The 24044-nt window shown below is 48.3% G+C and overlaps 1 protein-coding gene across 3 annotated transcripts in view; it reads left to right on the top strand.

The window, feature by feature from the left end:
• The first annotated feature begins 306 nt into the window (after positions 1-306).
• RAB12 (RAB12, member RAS oncogene family) overlaps positions 307-24044 on the top strand; it is a 28671-nt gene continuing 4933 nt past the window's right edge. For 2 of the 3 annotated variants that reach the window (XM_021096067.2, XM_084964138.1), the window contains exons 1-3: positions 307-824; positions 15895-15955; positions 23218-23356. In XM_021096067.2, the coding sequence (XP_020951726.2) occupies positions 332-824; positions 15895-15955; positions 23218-23356 (693 nt within the window). In that variant the 5' untranslated portion in view covers positions 307-331. Of the gene's footprint in view, positions 825-15894; positions 15956-16527; positions 16694-23217; positions 23357-24044 lie in introns of all 3 variants that reach the window. The other variant, XR_014807566.1, reaches the window with a different exon arrangement.

Genomic DNA, 24044 nt, shown 5'->3' with positions numbered 1-24044 from the left:
TATTTTAGAAGGTTTGGGGGGAGACGGCTCAGACACTTGCCTGGTATTTGGGGACTGTACTCAATGACAGCAGGGTCAGGAAGGGAAAAAAAGAAAGCGGGAATGGGGATGGAGGAGAAGGGGAAGATACAGGCCTCAGAAAGAAAGGAGAGTGAAGAGAAGGCAGTGGAGTCAGAGCAGAGGGTGCCAGAACGCAGTGAGTGGGGAGGGGCGGGCAGGCGACGCGAGGGGCGGGCGGTCCTCCGGTCGGCAGGGGGCGCGCGCGACCTCCCCGCGTCCCGCCCCGCCCCCCCGCCCGTCGCGCCTGCGCCGTCGCGCCGCCTCGCCCGGGATGCTGCTGCCGCTGTTGCGGAGTAGCTGCTTCCCTTCCTCCTCCCCCGGCGGCAGCGGCGGCGGCGGCAGCGGCAGCGGAGCGGACGCGGGCGCCGGGGGCCGGCCGGCGGCACAGCTGCAGCGCGGAGACTGCGGGCCGCCGGGGCCGCTCGAGCGCGCGCTCGCCCAGCCCGGGGCCGATCCGGGGCGCGCGGCGGAGGCCGAAGGGGCGCGGGGGCCCGGGGCGCGCGGCTGGCGGCGGGCCGCGCGGGGGCCGCATGCGTGCATGGATCCGGGCGCCGCGCTGCAGAGGCGGCCCGCGGGCGGCGGCGGCCTGGGCACGGGCTCCCCCGCGCTGTCGGGCGGCCAGGCCCGCCGGCGGAAGCAGCCCCCTCGGCCGGCCGACTTCAAGCTGCAGGTCATCATCATCGGCTCCCGCGGCGTGGGCAAGACCAGCCTGATGGAGCGCTTCACGGACGACACCTTCTGCGAGGCCTGCAAGTCCACCGTGGGTAAGGCTGCCGCCGGCCGGGCCGTGCGTGCGGAGACTGTCGGGGGGAGCCCCTCTGCCCCTGCCCGAGGCCTGGCGGAAACCCCTGGGCCCCCTCGCGGACTTATCCTGGGCATCCGCGCTACGCCGTCACAAGGCTGGGCGATGCGCGGGGCAGGTCCAGCCCGGAGACAGTGTGAGCATCTCTCCGCAGAAACCCGGCCCCACCTCCTCACGGGAAAGAGGTGGTGCCAAGTGGGGGGCGGGCAGTGTGGTGAACTCAGGCTGTGCGCCGGCTAGATGGCCAGAGTGGGTCATCTGTGGGCAGTTTGGATGTCTTCGCTTTGCCTTTACAAGGGGGAGTGTTTTCCGTTTATTTTCTAATTTTGAACTCACTTTTAGGTTGCGCTGAAATAATGAAGTTTTAAATTCCCCGTGGAGGATCTCTGGGGAATATTCAGACTAACACCACATCAAGTTTCTTCTTTTATCTGTAAATGCGGGGCAAAGGGACTTCACCTGTGTTTGTCCGTGACCTCAAATAGCCCAGGGGCTCCCATAGTAAGGAGGCGGCCTCGGGCACCACCAGGTGGGTGAAGTACAGGGGTAACTACAGGACGGGCCGGTCAGGAAGTATAACGTCCTCAGGATGTAAAATTGAAACTGCAGGGAAGTTTTCTGATGAAGTCAGGCGCACACGCCTTGGCTTGAGGCCAGTCAAGTCAGTGGGTAACAGTGGTTTCTATGGAAAACCCCTTAGAAGGGATCAGAGGCAGGGGGATCCCAAAGATAAGATAGTTCTTCAAAATGAAGTGCAGTCATCTCCAGTAACAGGCAGGTGTGTTTAGTCATGGGCAGGACATCCCGTCCCAGGGGAGGTCTAAGAAACAGTGACTAAATAGTATGTAAATATGAAATTCAGAATTTAAAAATCTCTTTCCAGGGAATTCCCGTCGTGGCTCAGGGGTAATAAACCCCACTGGTATCCATGAGGATACTATCCTTGAGGTTTGATCCCTGGCCTTGCTCAGTGGGTTAAGGATCTGGTGTTGCGATGAGCTGCAGTGTAGGTTGCAGACACGGCCTGAATCTAGTGTTGCTGTGGCTGTGGTGTAGGCCAGTGGCTGCAGCTCTGATTGGACCCCTGGCCTGGGAAATTCCATGTGTGGTAGGTGCAGCCCTAGAAAGACACCAAAAAAACCCTCATTCCTCATGTTGAACCTATTGTAACCAATGGTGGCTCCAAGGTGATACAATTTGAGGTTGTCAAGTAACAGAATAGTACCACATTTAAAATGTCTTATTGGAAAATTCACCTCCCTCGATGTGTTTTGTCTTTTTGTTTTGTTTATGAGAATGTATTCCCTTTAATGCCTTTTTAGTAATAGCTCATGTTGGATGTACATATGCTCTCTGTACCCTGTTTGTTTTTAAGATCTTGGCCTTAAAGATCTTAAGGGATCATGATATTAAAGCTCAACATAGCTTAGTCCTGTCTCAAATATCCAATCTTGGATCATATAAAGCACAGGAAGTTATTAAACAATCAAATGAGGGTTTATAATGTTATTTTAGTACCTGGCATGAATAAAACAGCTGAAAGCAATTCAAAATTGTCCATCTTTCATGGCTCTGCACTTAAAAACATAGAAAAATGAAGACTAATATAGTTGTGCTGTGTGATGAAGAGAAACTAGCGTAGGCATAATGGGGAACAGGGCTTGGGTGGATGACACAGGCGGCTTTAGGATGGGTCAGAGGAGAGATGAGGGGAGGTTCAAGCCAGGGCCACAGTGGCCTGGCATCCCCACAATCAGGGAAAGACTCCTTAGGGGACATTAGGAATGACTGCTCCAGGACCTTGAAGCATTGGGCACAGCACTGGCAGGAGACATTGCGGCTAACTGGGCAGGGTTGCATCAGGTCTTTGGGAATCAGGAAGAAACTGAGAGGTGAGGTGATGAGGCAGTTGGTTTCTCTGACCCCTTGACAAAACAGACCTAAAAGTGCACACGCACACACACATGCCCTCGTCTCCCACCCGCTGCCACCGTGGGCTTCCTCCTGCATTTGTATTTTGTCCTGCTCATTTTTGTTTCATAGTTTATAGTTCTTGACTTGATCAGTGTTTAATTGTGGGAGGTTCAGAGAAAGAGGGTAGCTTCTGGTCTCACCTACAGTATGCGGACACTTTGAGAAAGTTAACTATTCCTCCCTCAGTCTCGGCCCCGAGTTGCTTTTTCCTTCACTTACTGAGCACCTGCTGTGTGCTGGTGCTGGGCTGCCCACAGGGGACTGAGTAGTGACCAGGACAGGAGCCAGGGGAGCAGGATGCTTCAGGTGGACGAGGGCAGCATAGCAGTGTGTACAGACCCTCCAGTAGCGAGTTGGCGGAATGCTGTAGACATAAGTTCATTCCTGGAGTTCCTTTAGAAAGACGTATTTAAATGCGGCGCTGGGTGTGCTGTGGGGGTGTGGTTGCCTCACCTGAACTTCTCCTGCCTGAGCAGATAGCTCATAGGGTCCTTCCAACACCAGTTGTTGAGTGTCTCCTCAGAGTTGTCTCCTTGGAGCACAGTCAACTCCACACTCTCCTCCTCAGGGCCACGTGCCCTGTCCTGGCTGGCCCGTGTGCTCCTTGGACGGCAGGGTCTGGAAAGACCTTGCGCTCCTTGGCCTGGCGCAGGCGCCGATCCGGGAGCGTCACTGGAGTGACGGCCTCGAGGGCCTCAGGCTGCAGGTATCTCTGGCAAGTGCCTTTTTAAAGCACATCAGACTCACTGGACTTTCTATAAAAGACAGTAGTGGGACTGCCAAGCGACTTGGGATAATAAACCTATTTTGTAAAATTTTAAGTGAGCAAAATGGTTTTTTTTGTATCATTAACCAAATCAGAAGTTAATTTAGTTTGAAAGAGATGCAACTCACCAGGCTATGGAAAGCTAAAAAGAGTTTTTAGGGGAGTTCCCATCATGGCTCAGTGGTTAACGAATCCCGACCAGGAAACATGAGGTTGTGGGTTCGATCCCTGGCCTCACTCAGTGGGTTAAGGATCTGGCATTGCCGTGAGCTGTGGTGTAGGTTGCAGACGCAACCCGGATCTGGCGTTGCTGTGACTCTGGTGTAGGCTGGCAGCTATAGCTCCGATTAGACCTCTAGCCTGGGAACCTCCATATGCTACAGGATTGGCCCTAGAAAAGACCAAAAAAAAAAAAAAAATAGTTTTTAATAATTGATCTATTAATAGAAATTGCCTAGGTGGAGTATTACTTTCAAATGGGGTTTTATATTCATAGAATTGAGTTATTTAGTATGATGTAGCCAGCATAGTGTGACAGGTCCTTTAAAGGGCACAGGAGCAACTTTTTGAAGTTTGAAATAATGGGGAAAAAAGCTAGTCGATTGTAGAGATTCACAATGCTAATACAAAAAAAAAATTGATAGTGTGTTTGTTACCCTTTGTTTTTTATGTAACTGTTGAAAGCTAGCTGTTGGAGTTCCTGCCTGTGTCATAGTGGAATCCTTGGCATCTCGGGAGCACCGGCATGCAGGTTTGATCCCTGGCCTAGGAACTCCACATGCTGTAGGAGGGCCAAAAAAGGAAAAACAAAAACAAAAAAAACCTAGCTGTTAATTTTGATTTTTTGTTTCTGTTCTGCTTTTTAGGGCCACACCCTCAGCATATGGAGGTTCCCAGGCTAGGGGTCCAATCAGAGCTACAGCTATGGCCTACACCACAGCCGTGGCAATGACAGATCCTCAACCCACTGAGCGAGGCCAGGGATCAGACCCCCAACCTCATGGTTCCTAGTTGGATTTGTTTCCAATGCGAGCGAAGGGAACTCCATGTTAATTTTGTTGTTTGTTTTTTTGTTTTGCTTTTTGGGGCCATACTCTTGGCATGTGGAGGTTCCCAGGCTAGGGGTCCAATTGGAACTATAGCTACTGGCCTACGCCACAGCCACACAACGCAGGATCTGCATCTTCGACCTGCACCACAGCTCGTGGCAACGCTGGATCCTTAACCCACTGAGCGAGGCCAGGGGTTGAACCTGAATCCTCATGGATCCTGGTCGGGTTCATTAACCACTGAGCCACAAAGGGAACTCCATGTTAATTTTGCCTTGATTGAAATGTTTTTACTAGGCAGCATTTCCTACCACCATCATCAAAGCAGCATTGCATTCTAGAAAAACACTGAAGTAAGATTAAGGAGACTGGGCTCTTAATTTTAAGTTCTGTCACAAGGTAGCATGTGACTGTGGATAAGCAATGTATTGTCTTTGCGTGTAGAAGATTACGTTCTATTAGTGGGAGCTGCAGTTTTTGAGCAGTGCCCTGTACCAGCAAAAGTACACTCTTTACCTCACAACAGTCCTGAAAGTTTCCCCATTTACAGATGAGGAAGCAAAGTCCCAGAGGGTAGACAGCTCACCCATGATGGCACAGTGGTTAGCAGGTGGTCAGGGCCAGGGCTGCAAGTGACTTCTTTCTGTCTGTTCCTTAGCTTACTTTGAGATTTAAATTTACTTTACTCTGAAAATTCTGATGCTTTGGAATCAGAAACCATGAAACCCTTTCCTACTTGTCTAATTTGGTCCTCCCCACAGCCCTGTGAAGGGAGTGATGTCATCGATCTCTGGTATCCTTGAAATTGACTTTTAACAATGCCCCTATCATTCATTATTTTTCTCTGGATGTTAAAGTAATGCTCTATGAATTGCATTTCTTACCTGAATAATCAGTCATTCAAATATTCCAAGCCTCTCACATCTTTAGGAAAGCGCCCCCAAGTTTGGTGTATTTAAATAGAGGAAAAGAAGGAGTACAACAGTTTAGACCAGAATTCTGATTTTCCTGGGCAGCAAAGTTTCTTCCAAAGTGTTGGGGGCCGACATAGAATTGCCAATTCATTTATTTTGCCACAGAAGGACATTTTTGAGAAATTCACTATCACCAACTTTTTCTTTTTTTTTTTTTTTGCTCTTTTCAGGGCCACACCCATGGCATATGGAGGTTCCCAGGCTAGGGGTCCAATCAGAGCTGCAGCCACTGGCTTCCACCACAGCCACAGCAACACCAGATCCAAGCCATGTCTGTGACCTACACCATAGCTCACGGCAACGCCAGATCCCCAACCCACTGAGCTGAGGCCAGGGATCGAACCCACAACCTCATGGATTCGTTGCCACTGAGCCAGGACGGATACTCCCACTAACTTTCAAAAAAAAAGAAAAAAAGAAGACAATGACTTAACAAACATAGACCCCCCCCCCCCAAAAAAATAGGAAAGACAGTATCAGAATTTAAAAGTTCTTTAAATTCAGTTCGAGAACCTCACTTCTCTGCATTTTTCTCATTTTATAGCAATTCTTTAATTTCACAGCCTGGCCCCTGAAGTGTAGGTGGTCTTAGAAGGTGGTAGCGCTGGACAGAGCCCTCTTCTCATGCACTTACTTAGTGTGGTCTCTTCTCAGAGAGATTGTGTAGCTTTGAGTCCCATGTGGGTAGAGGGCGCCCTCCTTTCCCAGGACGGAGAGGCCTCATGGTGCAGGTGCTTCTGTTTCAGCAGGGCCAGCAGTAAAGTGAGTGGAAGGCAGAACCGAGGGGTCCAAGGAACAGGGAATGTAAATGCTGGGCAGGAGTCACCATCTAAGGATTGGCCTTGAGTGTCAGGGGACAGGATGGATGAGATGCAGGCCACCAGCGTCTGGTCCCCTCTGCCTACAAGCAGTAGAACTGCTGTCGAGGGAAACTGAATGCTTGTTCTTTACTTTGGAAATTTAGGTAAGAGATTTTTGCTCGGAAGCTTGAATGAACATTTGATACTGGATTAAAATTCTAGGAGTTCCCACTGTGGTACAGTAGGTTAAGAATACAACTGCAGGGGAGTTCCCATCAAGGCACAGTGGTTAACGAATCCAACTAGGAAACATGAGGTTGTGGGTTAAGGATCTGACATTGCCGTGGGCTGTGATTTAGATTGCAGACTCAGCTCAGATTCCACACTTCTGTGGCTGTGGCATAGGCCAGTGGCTGCAGCTCCGATTAGCCTGGGAACCTCCGTATGTTATGGGAAGCGGCCCAAGAAAAGGCAAAAAGACAAAAAAAAAAAAAAAAAAAAAGAATCCAACTGCAGAAATTCCCATCTTGGCACAGCGGTAGTGAACTCAACTAGTATCCATGAGGTTGTGGGTTTGATTCCTGGCCCCCTTACTGAGTGGGTTAAGGATCTGGCATTGCCGTGAGCTGTGGTGTAGGTCACAGACATGGCTCAGATCCCGAGTTGCTATGACTGTGGTATAGACCAGCAGCTGCAGTTCTGATTCAGCCCTTAGCATGGGAACCTCCATATGCCAAAGGGGTGGCTCTTAAAAATTAAATAAAATAAAATAATCCAACTGCAGAGGCTTGGGTCCCTGCAGAGATGAGGGTTTGATCCCCAGCCTGGCACAGTGGGTTAAAGGATCCAGCATTGCTGAAGCTGTAGATGGGATTCAACCCCTGGCCCAGGAACTTCCATATGGCTCCGGTGCAGCAATTTAAAAAAAAATTTTTTTTAGTAAATAAAGTTCTAAGCTGTGTGTTTTATGTTGCTCTCCTGTGATCACATGCAGTCTTTCCGGCCACGGCTGAGCTGAGTGTTTCACTTACAGGGAAGTTAGGGAGAGTCGTCCTGAATTCCTACCCACTCCAGTGTCAGCCCTTCCCCTGCCAGGGTGACGTGACACGGTGACTCGGACAGAGTTTCTGTGCCACCATATGCTGTTGATGGTTTGGCTTATTTCATGAACTTAATGCAGGCTGGTAGGCTTGTGCAGACGTACGTGTGGAATAAAGTAGCTGTCTTTCAGAGAAAGAGTGGCAAGTTGAGACCAGGTTATTGAGGTTGAATAAAAGTCTATTTAAAGACCTGGCTTATGTGCATTCAGCCTTTCTTTCACTGTCAGGCACTCGCTAAAGAAGAAAGGTCGGCTTGTATGTGGTGGTAAGGATCCAGATTCTTCGAGATTGCCTCTTCTGCAGCTTGGGAACTCACTTTAGAAGGCAGACAAGGGTCCTTGGAGAACTGACAGGTCCAAAATATTCTCCAGCTTTGTGTGTCAGCAACATGATTCTAATGAAGTGTGTGTTTGCGTTTGTAAGGAACACATAGCTTTGTACAGTAGTCAGCAAATATTTCCTGAGCGGCTCCTTCCACTTCCGTAAGTCATACTGCTGGCTGCTTCACGGGGCCTAGGGCTACCTGCTTACCTGGCCTGTCCCTTTCAGGAGGAGAGGTGAGTCTCGGAGATGCCGGATGAAATGTTAGCAAGAAGGTAAAAAGCTGCGCTCCTTCAGCAGAGGAAGAAATGGACTCTTTTTGTCCTTTAACATTTGGAAAGTATTTAGAAAACCAGAACCACGGGCCTAAATAGTATCCAAATTGGATGTGATTATGTTTTATTTTTTTAATCCTTCAACTTTAAAACCAGAAAACACAACACAGGCTTAACGGAACACTGCATGCCATCAGAAAGCTTTTCCCCCAAATCTGAGCTTCCTATGGTTTGGTGTCTGGTGCTGATGTAATGCCTTCTCAGTTTACAAACCAGACAACAACTTGCAGATGCACCTGGGCAAGCTTGGGGTGGGAGTTGCCCTTGAATAACTCTCCTAGCTGTCCTTGACGCTTCGGGGCCCCTGAAGGCAGGTGCAGGGGGAAGGACCACCCTCCAAGGCCTGCTACACACACACACACCTATAGCCAAACCTTCATTTTTGATTGGTTTGGCCTTTCTCCTTGGCCTCTCCTGTCATTCTAGGTGCTACCTGGGGATGTGATCGGTGGGAAGAGTATGGGTGTGGCGACTGGATGGATGGTTGGTCCAGGGTTCAAGTCCCAGCTGTACTCACATGTTGTCACTGTGTGTTTAGGCCAGTGACTTACTTAATTGTTTCCTCTTTCGTAAAAAGAAAAATGAGATAGAACTTAGACTCTTTTCTGTCTCCTGCTGTAGGAATGAATGAGCGTGAAGTACCTTTCATACTTGGGCCAGAAAAGGCTTAACTATGCTCCCTTATACTCCCTTTTTTTGGGGGGCGGGGGCACTTACAGCATGTGAAAGTTCCCAGGGCCATGGATCAAACCCTCACCACAGCAGTGACAACACCAGATCCTTAACCTGCCGCGCCAGGAGGGAACTCCTCTTACCCTCTTATGTTACAGATGCAAAAACTCTGAAACACTCCAAAAAAAAAAATAGTTCTTGCCCTTTAGCAACACGTACAGGTGGGCGGGGAGTGTCAGAAGGTAAACACATGACCTGGGTAAAAGTCCTTGGACCTCGCCTGCGTTTTACAGGTCCATCTGAGCAGCCATGAAGTTAGTATTTTTTGCAATTGAAGGAAATACTACTGATCCATCATTTGATCATCTGGGGTTTTTTTTTGTTTTTTTGTTTTGTTTTGTTTTTAATTCCCAGCTCTTCCTCCCCCATCAGTTTTTTCTTCCCCTTGTGACCAAGAGGTGGAAATGAGTCGGTGCGTCTCAGACAGGAGTCTGTGTGGAGGCAGAGGACAGGGCCAGGCCTGCTGCTGTGGGGGCGATCTTGTCCCGGCCGGCCAGCCCCTCACTCATTCTCTTACAGTATTTTCTTAGCAACACAAAACTCTTTTTTGAGGTTAAATACAAGTTTACTGCTGCCTCCCAGTGGTTCCTTCCTTTTCTTACCTTCAGGTGAGCCTGCAGGTGAGCTGGGAGGAGCCAGGCTACCCAGGTGCAAATCTGTGCCCTCCCACTTACCAACTTATGGACTCAGGCAAGGTCCCGGCACACTGGCCTCAGTTTTTCATCTGTTGAATGGGGATGGTGACAGTATCTCTGTGACACTGTCAAGCATATCCCTGCAACCAGGTACACAGAGCCCTTCGAGCAGCACCTGAAGTGCTGCAAACATATGACAGTTAGCTCTCCGCCCGATGGGAAGGGAACACATCCTTTCCTGTAGCCCTTTCCTGTGTGCACCATGACTGGCCCACCTCTCCTGCCAGGCTCCATGGGCACACTCCGTGCCCCTCCTCCCTGAAGCCCAGGACCCCAGACTCCCCTGTCTGTGCCTAAAGAAATTTGTGTGTGGCAGGGCCTGTTCCAGCCAAGTTCAGGGCCACGACCTGCACAGTCAGAATCAGAGACATTGGTGGACTCAGGGCACAGGCTGGACAAGTCTGGACAGAGAGAGGGGCAGGTCCTATTGGATGTTTAATGTCCTCAGGCCTGAGAGTGTTTTTTAATGACGTTCACTCATTTTGACTATTTTAGTAGAACCTACTCCTGAGACAGAATATCATAGTTACCATACTTTGTTTCTGTTTTGTTGACCTCTCCTAACTCGGCTTAAGTCGGAAAAGCCGAAGGGTATTAAATAGGGTTTCAGGTTCAGGTGCCTCCTGTGGACAGTATATGAGACGGTCTGCCGGCAGCCAGTTTGCGTTGTCTGTACTCAGAGGGTGCTGTCCTGCGGGAGTTCGTCCTGTGCCCTCCCCGTAGGCGGTGGTCAGGTGGAAGGCCAGCCTCATAGTCAAGGGGTAGTTTTCTGGGGTTAATTTCTTTTGATCTCTGTGACCTTGACATATTTCTTAGGGTTTTTTTGTTTGTTTTGTTTTTTCTTACTATCAACTCAGTGAAAATGCTGGGAGGTCTCTCCATCTGTAGAAACATTATGTCCAGAATTGGGCGACACCATAAAAGATAAATGAAACGTCCTTGGAAGAAAAGCCTGTGTGTGAACCTAAGGTAGTTAGTATGAATTGGCAGTGACATTGTGACCACTGCTTGGATTGGGACATTTCAAAGTCTGGGAAACCCTTCATCCTTCTGAAAGAGTTAAGTAAACCACAGCCACAGTCTGGTGCCAACCCCAGGTCTCTGCTGCTGGGGGACGGGGAGAAGGGGAGGGACACTCAGCTGTCATCACAGCACTGGCCACTCTGTTATTTTTGCTTTTATTTAGCTTTTTGCTGAAAGGGAATGTTAAGAAAGAAGCTTCTGTTTACTTTTGCATTTTCATTTTTGTAACTTTATGCCCAGGCAAAAAAAGTAATAGTCCTATTTTTGGGGGGAAATGTTTTGCCTCAAGGGAGCTCAGCAGTCTTATCAGCACTAAGTACAACAATACTTTATGCTCTTGCTAAGAGTTATGAAAGATAAATCCAAAGCTGATAGTACTGGTGAAGCTTTGTTCTTTAACAACTTGGTTATGGTGATTCTGGGCCATTTGCAGAAATTTTTGCACTTTTCTTTTTTTCCATGCATCTGACCTTTATCGTAACAATCTTTGGTGTGGGCTGTTACAAATTTGAATCTAGGTTTTTCCCCTCAACCAGCATGTGATAGAACCTTCAAGTAAATGACTTTGGCCTCTCCACTCGAAGTGTCCTATGAGATGAGGAAAGCAGTGCTGGCTCGTTGGGCGGCTGGAGGAGCCCACATTTTGCACATCAGGCACAGGGGGTCGGATAGGTGCCCACTGTCATTGTTATTAAAGGAAGTTAAAATCAAGAAGACTTGGGAGTTCCTGTTGTGGTGCAGCGGAAATGAATCCGACTAGGAACCATGAGGTTGTGGGTTCAATCTCTGGCCTTGCTCAATGGGTTAAGGATCCCGTGTGGCCATGAGCTGTGGTGTATGGTCGCAGACGTGGCCCTCAAAAGACAAAAAGAAGACGATTCGACTGGACCAGTCGTATCTCTAGCCATTGATGGCAGGATTGCAGCCCTGTGAGCTGTATCCTTCCTGATTGAAATATTGAATATGTTACGGACATTTTTAGGAAAAGTACTGAAATCTTTTTGGTAAGACTTCATAGGTTGGTGAGCGTAAAGGAAGTTTTGTCACCCAGCAAGACATACACTTAGCGGTCCACTTCCCATCATGTGACTGAGTAAATGGTTACTGTGATAACGCTCCAGGAGGGCGGGGGAGGGGGAGGTCTGGGCACATTACGATGCCCATCCTTTAGGGATGTACCATCAATGACAGGAATTGCAGGAGAAAGGAGGTGCTCTGTTTCCAGGGTGATGCTTGTGCGCTGGGCACCCCGAATTCCACTGCTGGGCCCTCCAGGCACACCCAGAGCAGAACATCCGCCCTTCCTTCCTACATTTTAAGTGTGTGTGTTTGTTTAATCCCCAGTCCTGAATTTCCTCTTGTTTCCAAAGAGTCAGCATCTCTCTTTCACATCCAGCATTCAATGGAAGAGGGGAGCAGGCTTACCAAGTCATTGTCGTGGACCAGCGAGTTTCTAGGCTCCAGGGAGCTGGGGGGTGACTGTCCTCAGAGGGCACCTGCTCCCGTCATGCAGGAAGCTAACAGAGCGATGGGCAGGGCGGGAGGGGAGCAGAACTGGGATGAGGAGAGGGTCAGGCGGTGGGGCCACTGGAAGGTTCAGGTAGAAGCCACCTAGGACTGGAAAGGTTCTAGGCAGACCCGCAGGTTCTCTAAGAGGAGAGGGCAGCCGAGAAAGGCACGTCTTTGCCAGGTGCCTGGAGCATAGATTTAGGTCTGAATGACTCAGCTCTTCAGGGCCAGGGACAGTCCCCACCCCCTGCTGGAGTGGTAGGCTGGTTGCTTCCCCCACTGGTCAGGACAGGATAGGAAACGAGGTTCTCAACCAAAGTTGCCACCTTTTTTGTCCCTTACCTGTTTATAAGCACTGGTCCTGGGCGGCCCTGCCCAGACAGGAGTCTGTGCTGGCTTCTCCCAAAACCAATCTCCTATTTGAGGCTTACCTTTTGTTAAGGACCATTATAATTTCTTTAACAAGAAAATATTAAAAATAAAAAACATTGAGATATTTTTGCCTTGATGTTTAAAAGTTTTTTAAAATGTTTAGTTGTATACTTTGATACAAGAATTTGTTTCTAAGCCATAATTAGGATACGTTTACAACCATTACCAGCTACTTAGTGGCTATTAGGTAAGGTAAAGATTTCATTTATGAGAGAAGACTATTTTAAGGAGCTGCTTTCTTTTGTGGAATTTCAGATTTAGCCACTGGATATTTCTCTGTGTTAGTGATGACATTAATCTCCCTAAAACTGGATAGTCTTCATTTTAGCTAAACAGATTCTTAATCCTGTTCACTGTTGGTTCATCTTTGCTTTGCTTGGTTCTGTTGGAATTAGTAGTATCTGTACAATCACATTGTGGTAGCACTACCACTTACCTCTGATGTTGACTATTAATGCCCTTTCCTTTTATGTTTATAAATTAGACTTCGTGGTTTGCAAAATAACCCTAGTGCAGGACTGCTAAAGTTGGGAAGTTCAAATTGGTTGGGAAAGAGTGCCTGACAATTTCAGGCTCAGAACAGCACTTAGCAGCGAAAATCGCCAAATCACCTAATCAAAACAAAAATTATTCTGGCAGTTTCAAGGGATTCTTTTTTTTTTTCTTCTTCTTCTTCTTTTTCCTTTATAGGGATGCACTCGCAGCATATGGAAGTTCCCAGGCTAGGGGCTGAATCGGAGCTATAGCTGCTGGCATATGCCACAGCCACAGCAATGCGGGATCCGAGCTGCGTCTGTGACCTGCAGCACAGCTCATGGCAGTGTCGGATCCCCGACCCACTGAGCGAGCCAGGGATGAAACCTGCATCTTCATGGATACTAGTTGGATTCGTTACCACTGCGCCACAACAGAAACCCCTCAAGGGATTTTTTAGTTGACCTGAAGCAGAGTTCACAAAATAAGTGTCATCCACCAATTCTTTTTTTTTTTTTTTTTTTTGGCCACGTCTACAGCATGTAGAAGTTCTTGGGCCAGGGATCAAACCTCTGCCACAGCAGTGACAACACTGAGTCCTTAACTGCTAGACCTTAACTGCTAGGCCATCTGACAATTCTTTTCAATAAAATGTAGCAGCCACTGTGATAGGTTTTATAAAAGTTGCAGCTCCCTTAAATAAAACCAAATTCTCAAAAAAAAAACCCAAATTCAGAGGAACTGGAAACAAAGTATAAAACACAATAGTAGTCGTGACACAGTATGAATTTGATTTGTAAATGGGCCCTGACTGTTTGCTGATTTCTGGAAGGAGGGGTTTTGTCCTTGAGCTGTGCCTTTTTAAAATTGGAGCAGAGCCCATGCGTCCAGGCTGGTTTCCGGGCCTTGTGGAATAAATACCGCGTTAGGCAGGCTCTTCCTTGTGGTTGAGTCATGAAGGCTTCTGTTTGGGGATGTTGGTCGTGTACAGACATGCTTCCTGTTTCAGGGCTGCTGGAGAGCGTCATCGAGTGGGAAAAGCACAGCTGTTGCAGAACTGAAAGTGAAATTGCCTTAACCAGCGTTGGCCCTGACCTTTGAAATCACGGCTGGGTGGGAGATTAAGAACTGAAGTGCAGTAGCCTCTTCTCCAGCTGTGACACATTCCTGCCACTTCTTTTTCTTGTCCAACCTGGGGTGGCTGCCCCCGCTCCCACCAGGGTTGTAAACATGGCCTTTGGTTGCATTGGTGTCTGCAGTGGGTTGCTAATTATAAAAGTCACATGTCCTACGCTTCACCTCAAGAGCATCATCTGACTTGGATGAGTTACATCGGCCGGCAGAGGGGGGCCTGGGAGCCGGTCCTTGTGCATCACTGGCCACCGTGGCCTCTCCCTGCCTGCTGGAGGTGGGGCAGCACGGGGAGCCCGGGTCCAAGAAGCAGTCGGGAAGCAGTGCTTGCAGAGACTGTGTCTCCAATTCCCAAACATAGCTGGCATCCCTTTGGTTTATTTTTCTTAGTTGTGAAAATTGTGTCAAAAATACTATTTTGAAACCTCAAGTTTTCTGTAACTGAGAAGTATGTAAGATAACATCTGAAGAGAAATTGGGTATAAAAAATCATCTCAGGGAGTTTCCACTGGCACAGCAGGTTAAGGATGTGGTGTAGGTCACAGCTGTGGCTTGGATTCAGTCTCTGGCCCAGAAACTTCCATATGCCTTAGCCAGGGGGAAAAAAAAAGTCATCTTAAGCTTTAAGGGCTGAATTGGATGTGATACATGATGGTTTGCTTGCTTTTAATTAAAAATTGAAATTAATTTATATGAGTAAATTATTTTAAAATATTTCCTCTTCCACGCTATTGACAACATGATAAAGTCACTTTTTGTGAATGCTAAAATAATTAATACAGTAATTTCTAGATTGAGACTAAGGCTATTTGAAATCAAGATTGAGTTTCCTGTGTTCTATGTAAGAATTTTCCCCAAGATAACGATATGCTTTTAAAGCCTTTCATTTGTTTAGTCATTATTAGTAGTAAATTATTTTTTTTATTTTTATTTTTTGTCTTTTCTAGGGCCGCACCCGCAGCATATGGAGGATCCCAGGCTAGGGGTCTAATCAGAGCTGTAGCCGCTGGCCAACACCACAGCCACAGCAACGCGGGATCCGAGCTGCATCTGCGACCTACACCACAGCTCACGGCAATGCTGGATCCTTAATCCACTGAGCAAGGCCAGGGATCGAACCCGCAACCTCATGGTTCCTAGTCAGATTCGTTAACCACTGTGCCACGACAGGAACTCCAAGTAGTAATTTTTAAATGGGTATGTTTTTTGTGTGTGGTTTTTTTGTTTGTTTGTTTGTTTTTTAATATTTTTTTTTTGGCCACCCCCAAGGCATATGAGTTCCCGGGCCAGGGGTCTGACCGAGCTATAGTTGCATCTTAAGCCACAGCTGTGGCAACACCGGATCCCTAACCCACTGTTGGGGTCAGGGATCAAACTTGGGTCCCAACGCTCACATGATCGGTTGCACCACAGCGGGAACTCCTTAAAATGGTTGTTTATGCTACACCTGTGGTATAATAAAGTCTTACAGGAACAGCACACTCTGCCTGGAGAGTTCAGGGTAAACCCTGGTGTAGGTGACTCCGTGGAAGCGCAGAGCTACTGCGATGTCCCCGATATCGGCGAACTTCTGCTTTCTCCTTTTGCATTTAGTGATAGCAGGGGGTTTTTTTTGTTTGTTTTCCTGATCATGGTATAAAAATGTACACAGAGGATTATTTTAGGACAGATTGCATTGTGACTGATTTTGCTTCTTTTTCATCTGTTTTATTTACAGGTGTTGACTTTAAAATCAAAACTGTAGAGCTTAGAGGAAAGAAAATTAGGTTACAGATCTGGTAAGTGGGGGCTCTGTGCCCAGTTGCTGTCATGTCTGTTTAACCATCCACATGCTTGTCTAATGAATTAACTGTCTGAGCTGGTGCGTCTCTCCTGCGTTTCCTCTCCTCCCATCCTGTTCAGATAAAATGAACAGAGCTTCCTTCACAAGAGAATTTAGAAAAGAGTCTGCTTGCGTCACACCCTGTTTGGGCCCGGGAGCTGTGGAGAGGGGTTAATTTCATGACACTTTCCTGGGAGCTGGTTTGGAGACCTTAGTCTTTAGTTTCGATCATTGGACAAAACTGTCATCACGAAAGCAATTGATTTGCACAAATGCTCTTCATGTTTTTAACGTTACTCTGCGAGCAGACAGGGAAGCCCCCGTGGACAGTGTCCATGTGGCTGCAGCTGTGGCCTTAGGGACAGGACTGTCCCTGCCCATCAGGAACGTGTGAGAGACTAAACCGGCTGGGCTCTGGCAGCCCGCAGGGGGTCCGGGGCCCTCTGGAGGAGGGGTGGGGTCCTGAGGATGGCCTCTGTCCCTAACACCCATAGTGCAGTGCACTCAGCTACTAACTCCTCTCGGCAGGTCGGCCTCAGCTCTCAGTGTGTGTCCACCGTGTGTGTGTGTGCTTTCATCTGCCTTCATTGCTGCCCGTCTGTGGCGTCATCGGTCACCTAACGCTTGGTGTCAGTGCCATGCCTTCATGCCTCATCCGTGTCCCTGTTGGTGCCTCTGCCACCGGCCGTGTCAGGTAACACCTTCATTGGTCATCGCTGACTGTTTAGCCCACCTGAAGGATGTAGGGGCTGTTGGTTGCTTTTTGTCTAGTATTTATGTTTTTCATACTTTTGTCTCAGGCTTGATTATGAAATGTTTACGGTCTTGCCTAAATACTCTATAACAAAAAATGGACATTTCTAATTCTTTTAACCCATGATTGGAAGAGTGGCACGCTGCGCTGTGTGCGTGGCTGCCCAGTTTTTGTGCCCTGGAAGTGACAGCAAAGTGTCGTTCACGTGAGCTGCAATTTCTAACTCTAAGCTCTTTAAGGTCAAGACCATCTTTGAGGGAGTTCCCATCGTGGCTCAGTGGAAACGAATCTGACTAGTATCCATGAGGATGTGGGTTTGATCCCTGGCTTTGTTCAGTGGGTTAAGGCTCCAGCGTTGCCATGAGCTGTGGTGTAGGTTGCAGACATGGCTTGGATCTGGCATTGCTGTGGCTGTGGTATAGGCTGGTGGCTACAGCTCCACCCATAGCCTGGAAACCTCCATATGCCACGAGTTTGGCCCTAAAAAGACAAAAAAAAAAAAAAAACATCTTTGAAAGGATTCCCTGGGGGTGTCCACCTCTGTATCTGGCACCTGGGGGGAGGTTGCCTTGTAAAGGGGATGCAGGTGATGTGAAAATGTGAGGCTTACTTCCTGGATGACCGAGTGTGCAGATGGTGACACTGTGGCCTGACTGAAAAGTATCCATCCTTCAGCCCCATCTCTGGACGCAGTGGCCTGATTCACAGAGGCCCATACCTCCAGGTGTCCTGTGCCCTGGAACTCTGCCCACCAAAGGCCGTCTCTGCCGGTGAGGTTGGATCCTCTGACATCTGTCTTTCCTTTGAGTCTGATCTAAGAGGCCTACTTGGTGGGTCCCACTCCACAGGGACAGGTGTGACAGAGCGGTCCCAGGAGACACACAGAAAGCTCCGAAACCACATTTCTCTTAGATGTAAAAGCACCACTGCCCCCCACCAGTCCTCACACTTTGTCCTCAGTGTTTTTAAAACTGCACAATATTGGTGAAGACAGTAACTAAGGGAGGAGAAGTCAGACTCCTTGAGTTTATCAAGAGGTTGACCTGATTGCTGGTTTCTGCGGGGAGCGCCCAGGGGGTTTTACCCATGAGTAACGTGTCTACTCCCACTGGCCACTTGCTGCTCACTCAAAATAGGATTCTTATCTTTTGGAGTAAATTGTTTAAAAGAAGGGAAAACTGGAGCTCCCGCTGTGGCGCAGCTGGATCAGCAGCATCTGTGCAGGGCCAGGATGCAAGTTCGATCCCCTACCTGGCCCAGTGGGTTAAGGATCTCACGTTGCTACAGCTGTGGCATAGGTGGCTACTGCGACTCAGTTCTGATGCCTGGCCCTCAAACTCCATATGCCAGGGGGCAGCCAAAAAAGAAAAGGGGGGAAAAAAAGGAAGGGAAAACCTTTCTCCATTACCGTTATCCCATGGGTGGAAGTCAGCCTTGGGTGCTGTCCTGGGCTGTTGTCACCCACTCTGTCGTGGGCATGTTGGCATCACTTTCCTCTGTCACAGTTGAGGGCACAAAGCCAGTGTGTTGGGAGGAGCTCTTCAGAGGGACTTGGTACCCCACACTCAGATCTCTAGACTGAGTCCGCAGAGCCCTGCTGGCCGGGTTTCACAAGGAGATCTTGTTACAAGACATGCATGTTTTTCTTGATAATTTCTGGGTTAGCCAATCTAATAAAATATTATTACTGTTTTTTGGCTTTTTAGGCCCACACCCACAGCATATGGAGGTTCCCAGGCTAGAGGTCCAGTCGGAGCTATAGCCGCCAGCCTAAGCCAGGGCCACAGCAACGTGGGATCCGATCCGCATCTGTGACCTAAACGCCAGATCTTTAACCCACTGAACGAGGCCGGGGACCAAACCTGCATCCTCATGGATGCCAGTCAGGTTCGTTAACCACTGAGCTGCAATGGGAACTCCTCATCAGCACTTTTTAATAAGTTCCTTGATTATCTATATTTAGAAAAACTCTATTTATGGAGTGTGGAAATGGGGAAGTGCCATTTTCCCATCTCTGCTTGCAATGTTTCTACGTGGATGTATAGAGAACTTAATATAAGTATAGCTAAATAGGATGTTGACCAGAATATATAGGTTCATGAACTTACATCCTCATGCCGTCCTGGAAATTATACACGAGACTTAGAGCCGTTGTGTTGAGATGGACTTGACTGTGAGAAACTGGCCTCCTGCCTTTAGACAAACACAGAATTAAGATGCTTCCTATGAAGGCCTCTTTCTTCCGTCCTGCGCCCCTACTGGGGAATCTGGTTTTCACCAGCGTTCCCACCTTGACATCAAGCTTTCATGCTCTGTTTGAAGAGGTGGAACATTTCATGCAGTGAAATTGGTTTTTGCCCTGCAAATTAAGAATTGTGTCAAAAGGAGTTCCCGTCGTGGCGCAGTGGTTAACGAATCCAACTAGGAACCATGAGGTTGCGGGTTCGGTCCCTGCCCCTTGCTCAGTGGGTTAACGATCGGGCGTTGCCATGAGCTGTGGTGTAGGTTGCAGACTGCAGACGCGGCTCGGATCCCGCGTTGCTGTGGCTCTGGTGTAGGCCGGTGGCTACAGCTCCGATTGGACCCCTAGCCTGGGAACCTCCATATGCCGCGGGAGCGGCCCAAGAAATAGCAACAATAACAACAACAACAACAACAACAAAAAGACAAAAAAAAAAAAAGAATTGTGTCAAAAAACAAAACAAAAGAATTGTGTCATATAAACAGATTGTATTAAATATGAAAAATGAGGATTTTTGAATTTTAAGCCTGACTCTATTCCCACACTGGGGAAACAGAATGGCAGGAAGTTTTTCAATTTGCCCCAAAAGCAGGGAGAGAAATAATAAGATCATATTCCACCTGAAATAAATGAGAATTTGGCATTAATAAACTGCAAATCTCTGGAAATCAGCTCTTTGTCATTATAGTGAAAATTCGGGTTCTTGGAGATAAAAATGGGAAATATTAGGATTCTGCCTCTTCACAGGTAGATTAAAGCCTGATGGGGGGGCACTGGTATCTTCTCATCATGTGGCTTTGTGAATGGTGGTTCTGGCTCAGTGAGGTTCTGGCTCAGCAAGTATTTAATAAGCACTTGTGAACTGAGTTGGATTTCATCCTCCTATGCTTCGGCCATCTGTGATAGTAGGCAGTTGAGTAGGGACATGAATCAAGCAAAGGAGCTTTGGAGAGGAATAGACAATAAAAATTTGGCAACCAGATATTTTGGAAATATGAAATGGTCCCTCCAGGGAAGGTGCTTTTCTACCTCAGGCAAGTCAGAGCCAGGCACAGCAGGATGGAGTGTAAGGAATGGCCTTACTCTTTCTTCCCTGGGGTCTTAGAAACTAGCCGCATTGGGGCATCTATTTGTGTTAGGTTTCCTCAGATTTTGCAGGGGGGTTTGTGGTTTTGGCCGTGTCCAGGGCATGTGGAAGTTCGAAGCTGCACCACAGAGCAACCTGAGCCTCAGCAGTGACACCACCAATCCTCAACTCACTGTGCTACAAGGAAACTCCCAGTTGTTGGGTTTTTATTCAGACTTCTAGGGATCTGCTTAACAGCATCAGGCCTGTAGGGAAAAGTGCCGTTTTATACACTCAGAAAGCTCTTAAGAGGGTAGATAAGTGTTCTTACCACAAAACAATAAAAATCCTTTTTAAAAAACTTCTTATTTCAAATTTCTCTGTTCTTGAGCACTCCCAATATCTGGATTCTAACTCAGCAAATGTGCATAGAAACGAATGTGAAATCGATTTGCACTAAAAGCCAGCTTAAAATTAAAGATGCATGGAAGAACGTAATATGCCCAAAATGCTCAGGAAAGACTTTATGTCTGACTAATGTTTAAATTTGTGGTGCAGCTGTATTGTGCTGACCACAGATTTCAGAGTAAAAAAATGTGTGTTATTGTTTTTTAAAGAAATGAGTGAGAGATGTTTCTTAATAGTATTCAGACAGCGCAGAATGTTAAACTTTATGTGTCAGGAGTTCCCATCATGGCTCGGCAGAAACGAATCTGACTAGATCTGGACCCGGTGTTGCCATGAGCTGTGGTGTGTGTTGCAGACACGGCTCCAATCCCGAGTTGCTATGGCTGTGGTGTAGGCCAGCAGCTGTAGCTCCGATTCATCACCCAGCCTGGGAACCTCCATATGCCACGGGTGTGGCCCTAAAAAGATCAAAAAAAGCATCAAATCGTAATTTAAATAAGCCTCTACTTGTTGTGAGAGAAACCACACCCTGAAAGATTTCACTCTTCATTGGTTTGAAAAGTATGAATCACGCCCCTCAGTGCCTAGGATCCCAAAATAATTTTGTTCACTGATTGCTTTTGTAAATGAAGTGGCATCCGAACCAGTTCTTACCTACTTTGAGGGTGCCTGTTAGTGACTCTGAATTGGTCTGAGAAATCCGATTTTCTGAATCCAGTCCCTATCATTTTCAGTTTTCCAATTTGGGGGTAGTTCTGGGTCAAAAAAATAGTTTATTTTGCCTTGAAGTAGCATCCACTTTCTGCCTTTTCCACAGGCAACCATTTGTTCACCTGTGGGCTGAGTGCCCTCCAGACCCTGGTGGACAGAGCAGACCAGCCTGGTCCCCTGGGCCTTCCAGCCAAGGGGGCAGGGGACCCTTATGTCTTCTGGGACAAAGCAAGTGGCCTTGCCTTATGTGAAAATGAATTTGCCAGCAGGCTTGTTGTTTGTATGGCAGAATGACACATCCCTGAGGGAGCTAACTGGGCAGCAAGTCTAGTCTGAACAGAGCCGTAAAGTACAGCCCTGTTGCCATATGTGTTTTAGGAACATAGCCCACAGGTTTCTCATCTGGTGTACTGGGAACTGTTCCGCTCTGTCTCCCCTTAAAGGGAGCCACTGTCCTGGGAGAGGCTAAGAGCGCCTGGCAGGGGAGAGCCTTGGTTTTGGTGCACCCATCCCCCCTTGCTTCCTCCACAGGAGACACCAGTGTCGTGGCCCCTGGGAGTGTGTCCTGCATTAGGGTTCTTTGGGAAAAGCTAATTATGGATGGGAAGTGGGTGGGTGGGGGTGTGTGTGTGTGTGTGTCTGTGCGTCTGCCCCTGCAGCATATGGAGGTTCCCAGGCTAGGGGTTGAATCGGAGCTACAGCTGCCAGCCTAGCCACAGCCACAGCAGCTGGGGATCCTTTAACCCACTGAGTGAGGCCAGGGATCAAAAACCCGCATCCTCATGGATGCTAGTTGAGTTCTTAACCCACTAAGCCATGATGGGAACTCCCGTAGATGGTCTTTAAAGGAATTGTTTTCCTGATTAAAGAGGTGGCTCTGCTGGACCTCATCTGTAAGTGGATGATGGTTCTCTAGCAGTTTCTTGGCTTCTTAATCGGAGAAGATGGGTCTCGGCCAGCTTCTGTACACGATTAATATGCTTGTGTCCCTCCTCATGTTGAAAGAAATAAAGCTTCAGATTTCAGAACAGCCGTCAGGGAGTAATGGGCTCCGCTGTTGGCAAAGCCGTTTTTGGTACCTCTTCTCGCTTTTCCTTTGACCACTCTCTCTGTTTGGAGGGATTAAGAAAAGAGCAAGACCGGGAGTTCCCTGCAGTCTGGGGTTAGGACTGGGCGCTTTCACCGCTGCAGCCGGGGTTCAGCCCCTGGTCTAGAAACTGAGATCCCACATCAAGCCAGTATACGCCATGGCCAAGAAAAGAAGAGAACAAGACTGGGGTTCTGCAGCATTTTTCATTAGTGAGGACAGTCAGTCATCTTAGCAGCAAGGTCATTCATTCACCATCAGGGTCGGTCACAAGGGGGTGGTGGGCTTACACTGTTCGAGTTAGTGCCTGTGCGCTTCGTCAGTGTTGATAACCACCTGGTGTACAGAGTGTCACACTCCCCACCGTTTGGCACGGCGTTGATGTCTCCTCAGAAGCTTGGCTTGAGGAATCCTCTTGTGGCTCAGCGGGTTAAGGGTCCACCATCGTCACTGCTGTGGTGCCGGTTTGGTCCCTGGCCCAGGAACTTGCACACTCCATAGGCACAGCCAAGCAAAAGCTCTTGGTTGGAAAAGACAAAAAAAAAAAAATTTGGAGTTCCCATCGTGACGCAGTGGTTAACGAATCCGACTAGGAACCATGAGGTTGCAGGTTGGATCCCTGGCCTGCCTTAGTGGATTAAGGACCTGGTGTTGCCGTGAGCTATGGTGTAGGCCACAGACGCAGCTCGGATGTGGTGTTGCTGTGGCTGTGGCGTAGGCTGGCAGCTGTAGTTCCGATTGGACCCCTAGCCTGGGAACCTCCATATGCCGTGGGTGCGGCCCTAGAAAAAGACCAAAAAAAAAAAGAAGAGGAAAAGTCACCCCCGCTAATAACGGACAGGGCCAGACGTGCGAGCACCTCACTGGTGACCGGAATGAGGCAGCCCCCTGTCGGCCAGGGCTCTCCATGCCTTCGTTGTTCAGAGACTAACTTTTGCACTGTCTCTTAGGGACACAGCAGGTCAGGAGAGATTCAACAGCATTACCTCAGCTTATTACAGAAGTGCCAAGGGGATCATACTAGTGTATGACATCACCAAGAAGGAGACGTTTGATGATTTGCCCAAATGGATGAAGATGATTGATAAGGTAGGTGCCGCGTTTTCAGAGATGCTTGTGTTGATTGTTGCAAAAGGAAGGAGGCAGCGTTTACAGAGCGTGTCTTTCCATCCTGAACATCATTAACCCAGATGACGGCGTTCAGGGTAGGCACACGGGCCTGCGCCACAGAGGCGGAGGGAAGATTTATCATGTCTCCAGGATCAGCTAGTAGTAACGTAGCCAGGATTTTACCCTGGTTCCTGGGCTGTCTGACTTCAGAGCCCAAACACCCTCATTCCGCACTGTCAGGCTGCTTCTGAGGAATTGGATTCAGGACTTTTATGCTGTGGGAAGTTCACTCAGACGCTCGCTTCGTGAGTGTCCACGTAGCGCCAGCTTCCCAGGATGACCTTGTCCCCTGTGCCAGGGGCCTGGGGCGTCCCCTGACCTCTGCCCTCGCAGCTCTAGGTGGCCTTCACTTTCTCATTTCCAGTCAAGGAAGTGTTCTCCTTTGGGTCAGGATTGACTCCATCGAGGTAACCCCAGCCTGCAGGACTGATGTGATCTGGAGGTTCCCCTCTAAGGGCACCCAGAGTGCCCTTGGAGACGATGCATCCTTTGAGGGTGAGATGTGGTGAACGGGCCACGTTTTGAGTTTTCTTCCTCTTACTCAGGCTTGATGTTTAGTTCCTCTGCAGAACAGGCCCAGCTCACACGTTGCAAGTTGGACTTTATT

The sequence above is a fragment of the Sus scrofa genome, chromosome 6 (assembly GCF_054392235.1).
Source record: "Sus scrofa isolate SSC_HxYL_T2T_F1_AM1 chromosome 6, Sscrofa_HxYL_maternal_Yorkshire_Landrace_v2.0, whole genome shotgun sequence".
NCBI classification, from domain to species: domain Eukaryota; kingdom Metazoa; phylum Chordata; class Mammalia; order Artiodactyla; family Suidae; genus Sus; species Sus scrofa.
This window is presented reverse-complemented; position numbering and strand designations above follow the sequence as displayed.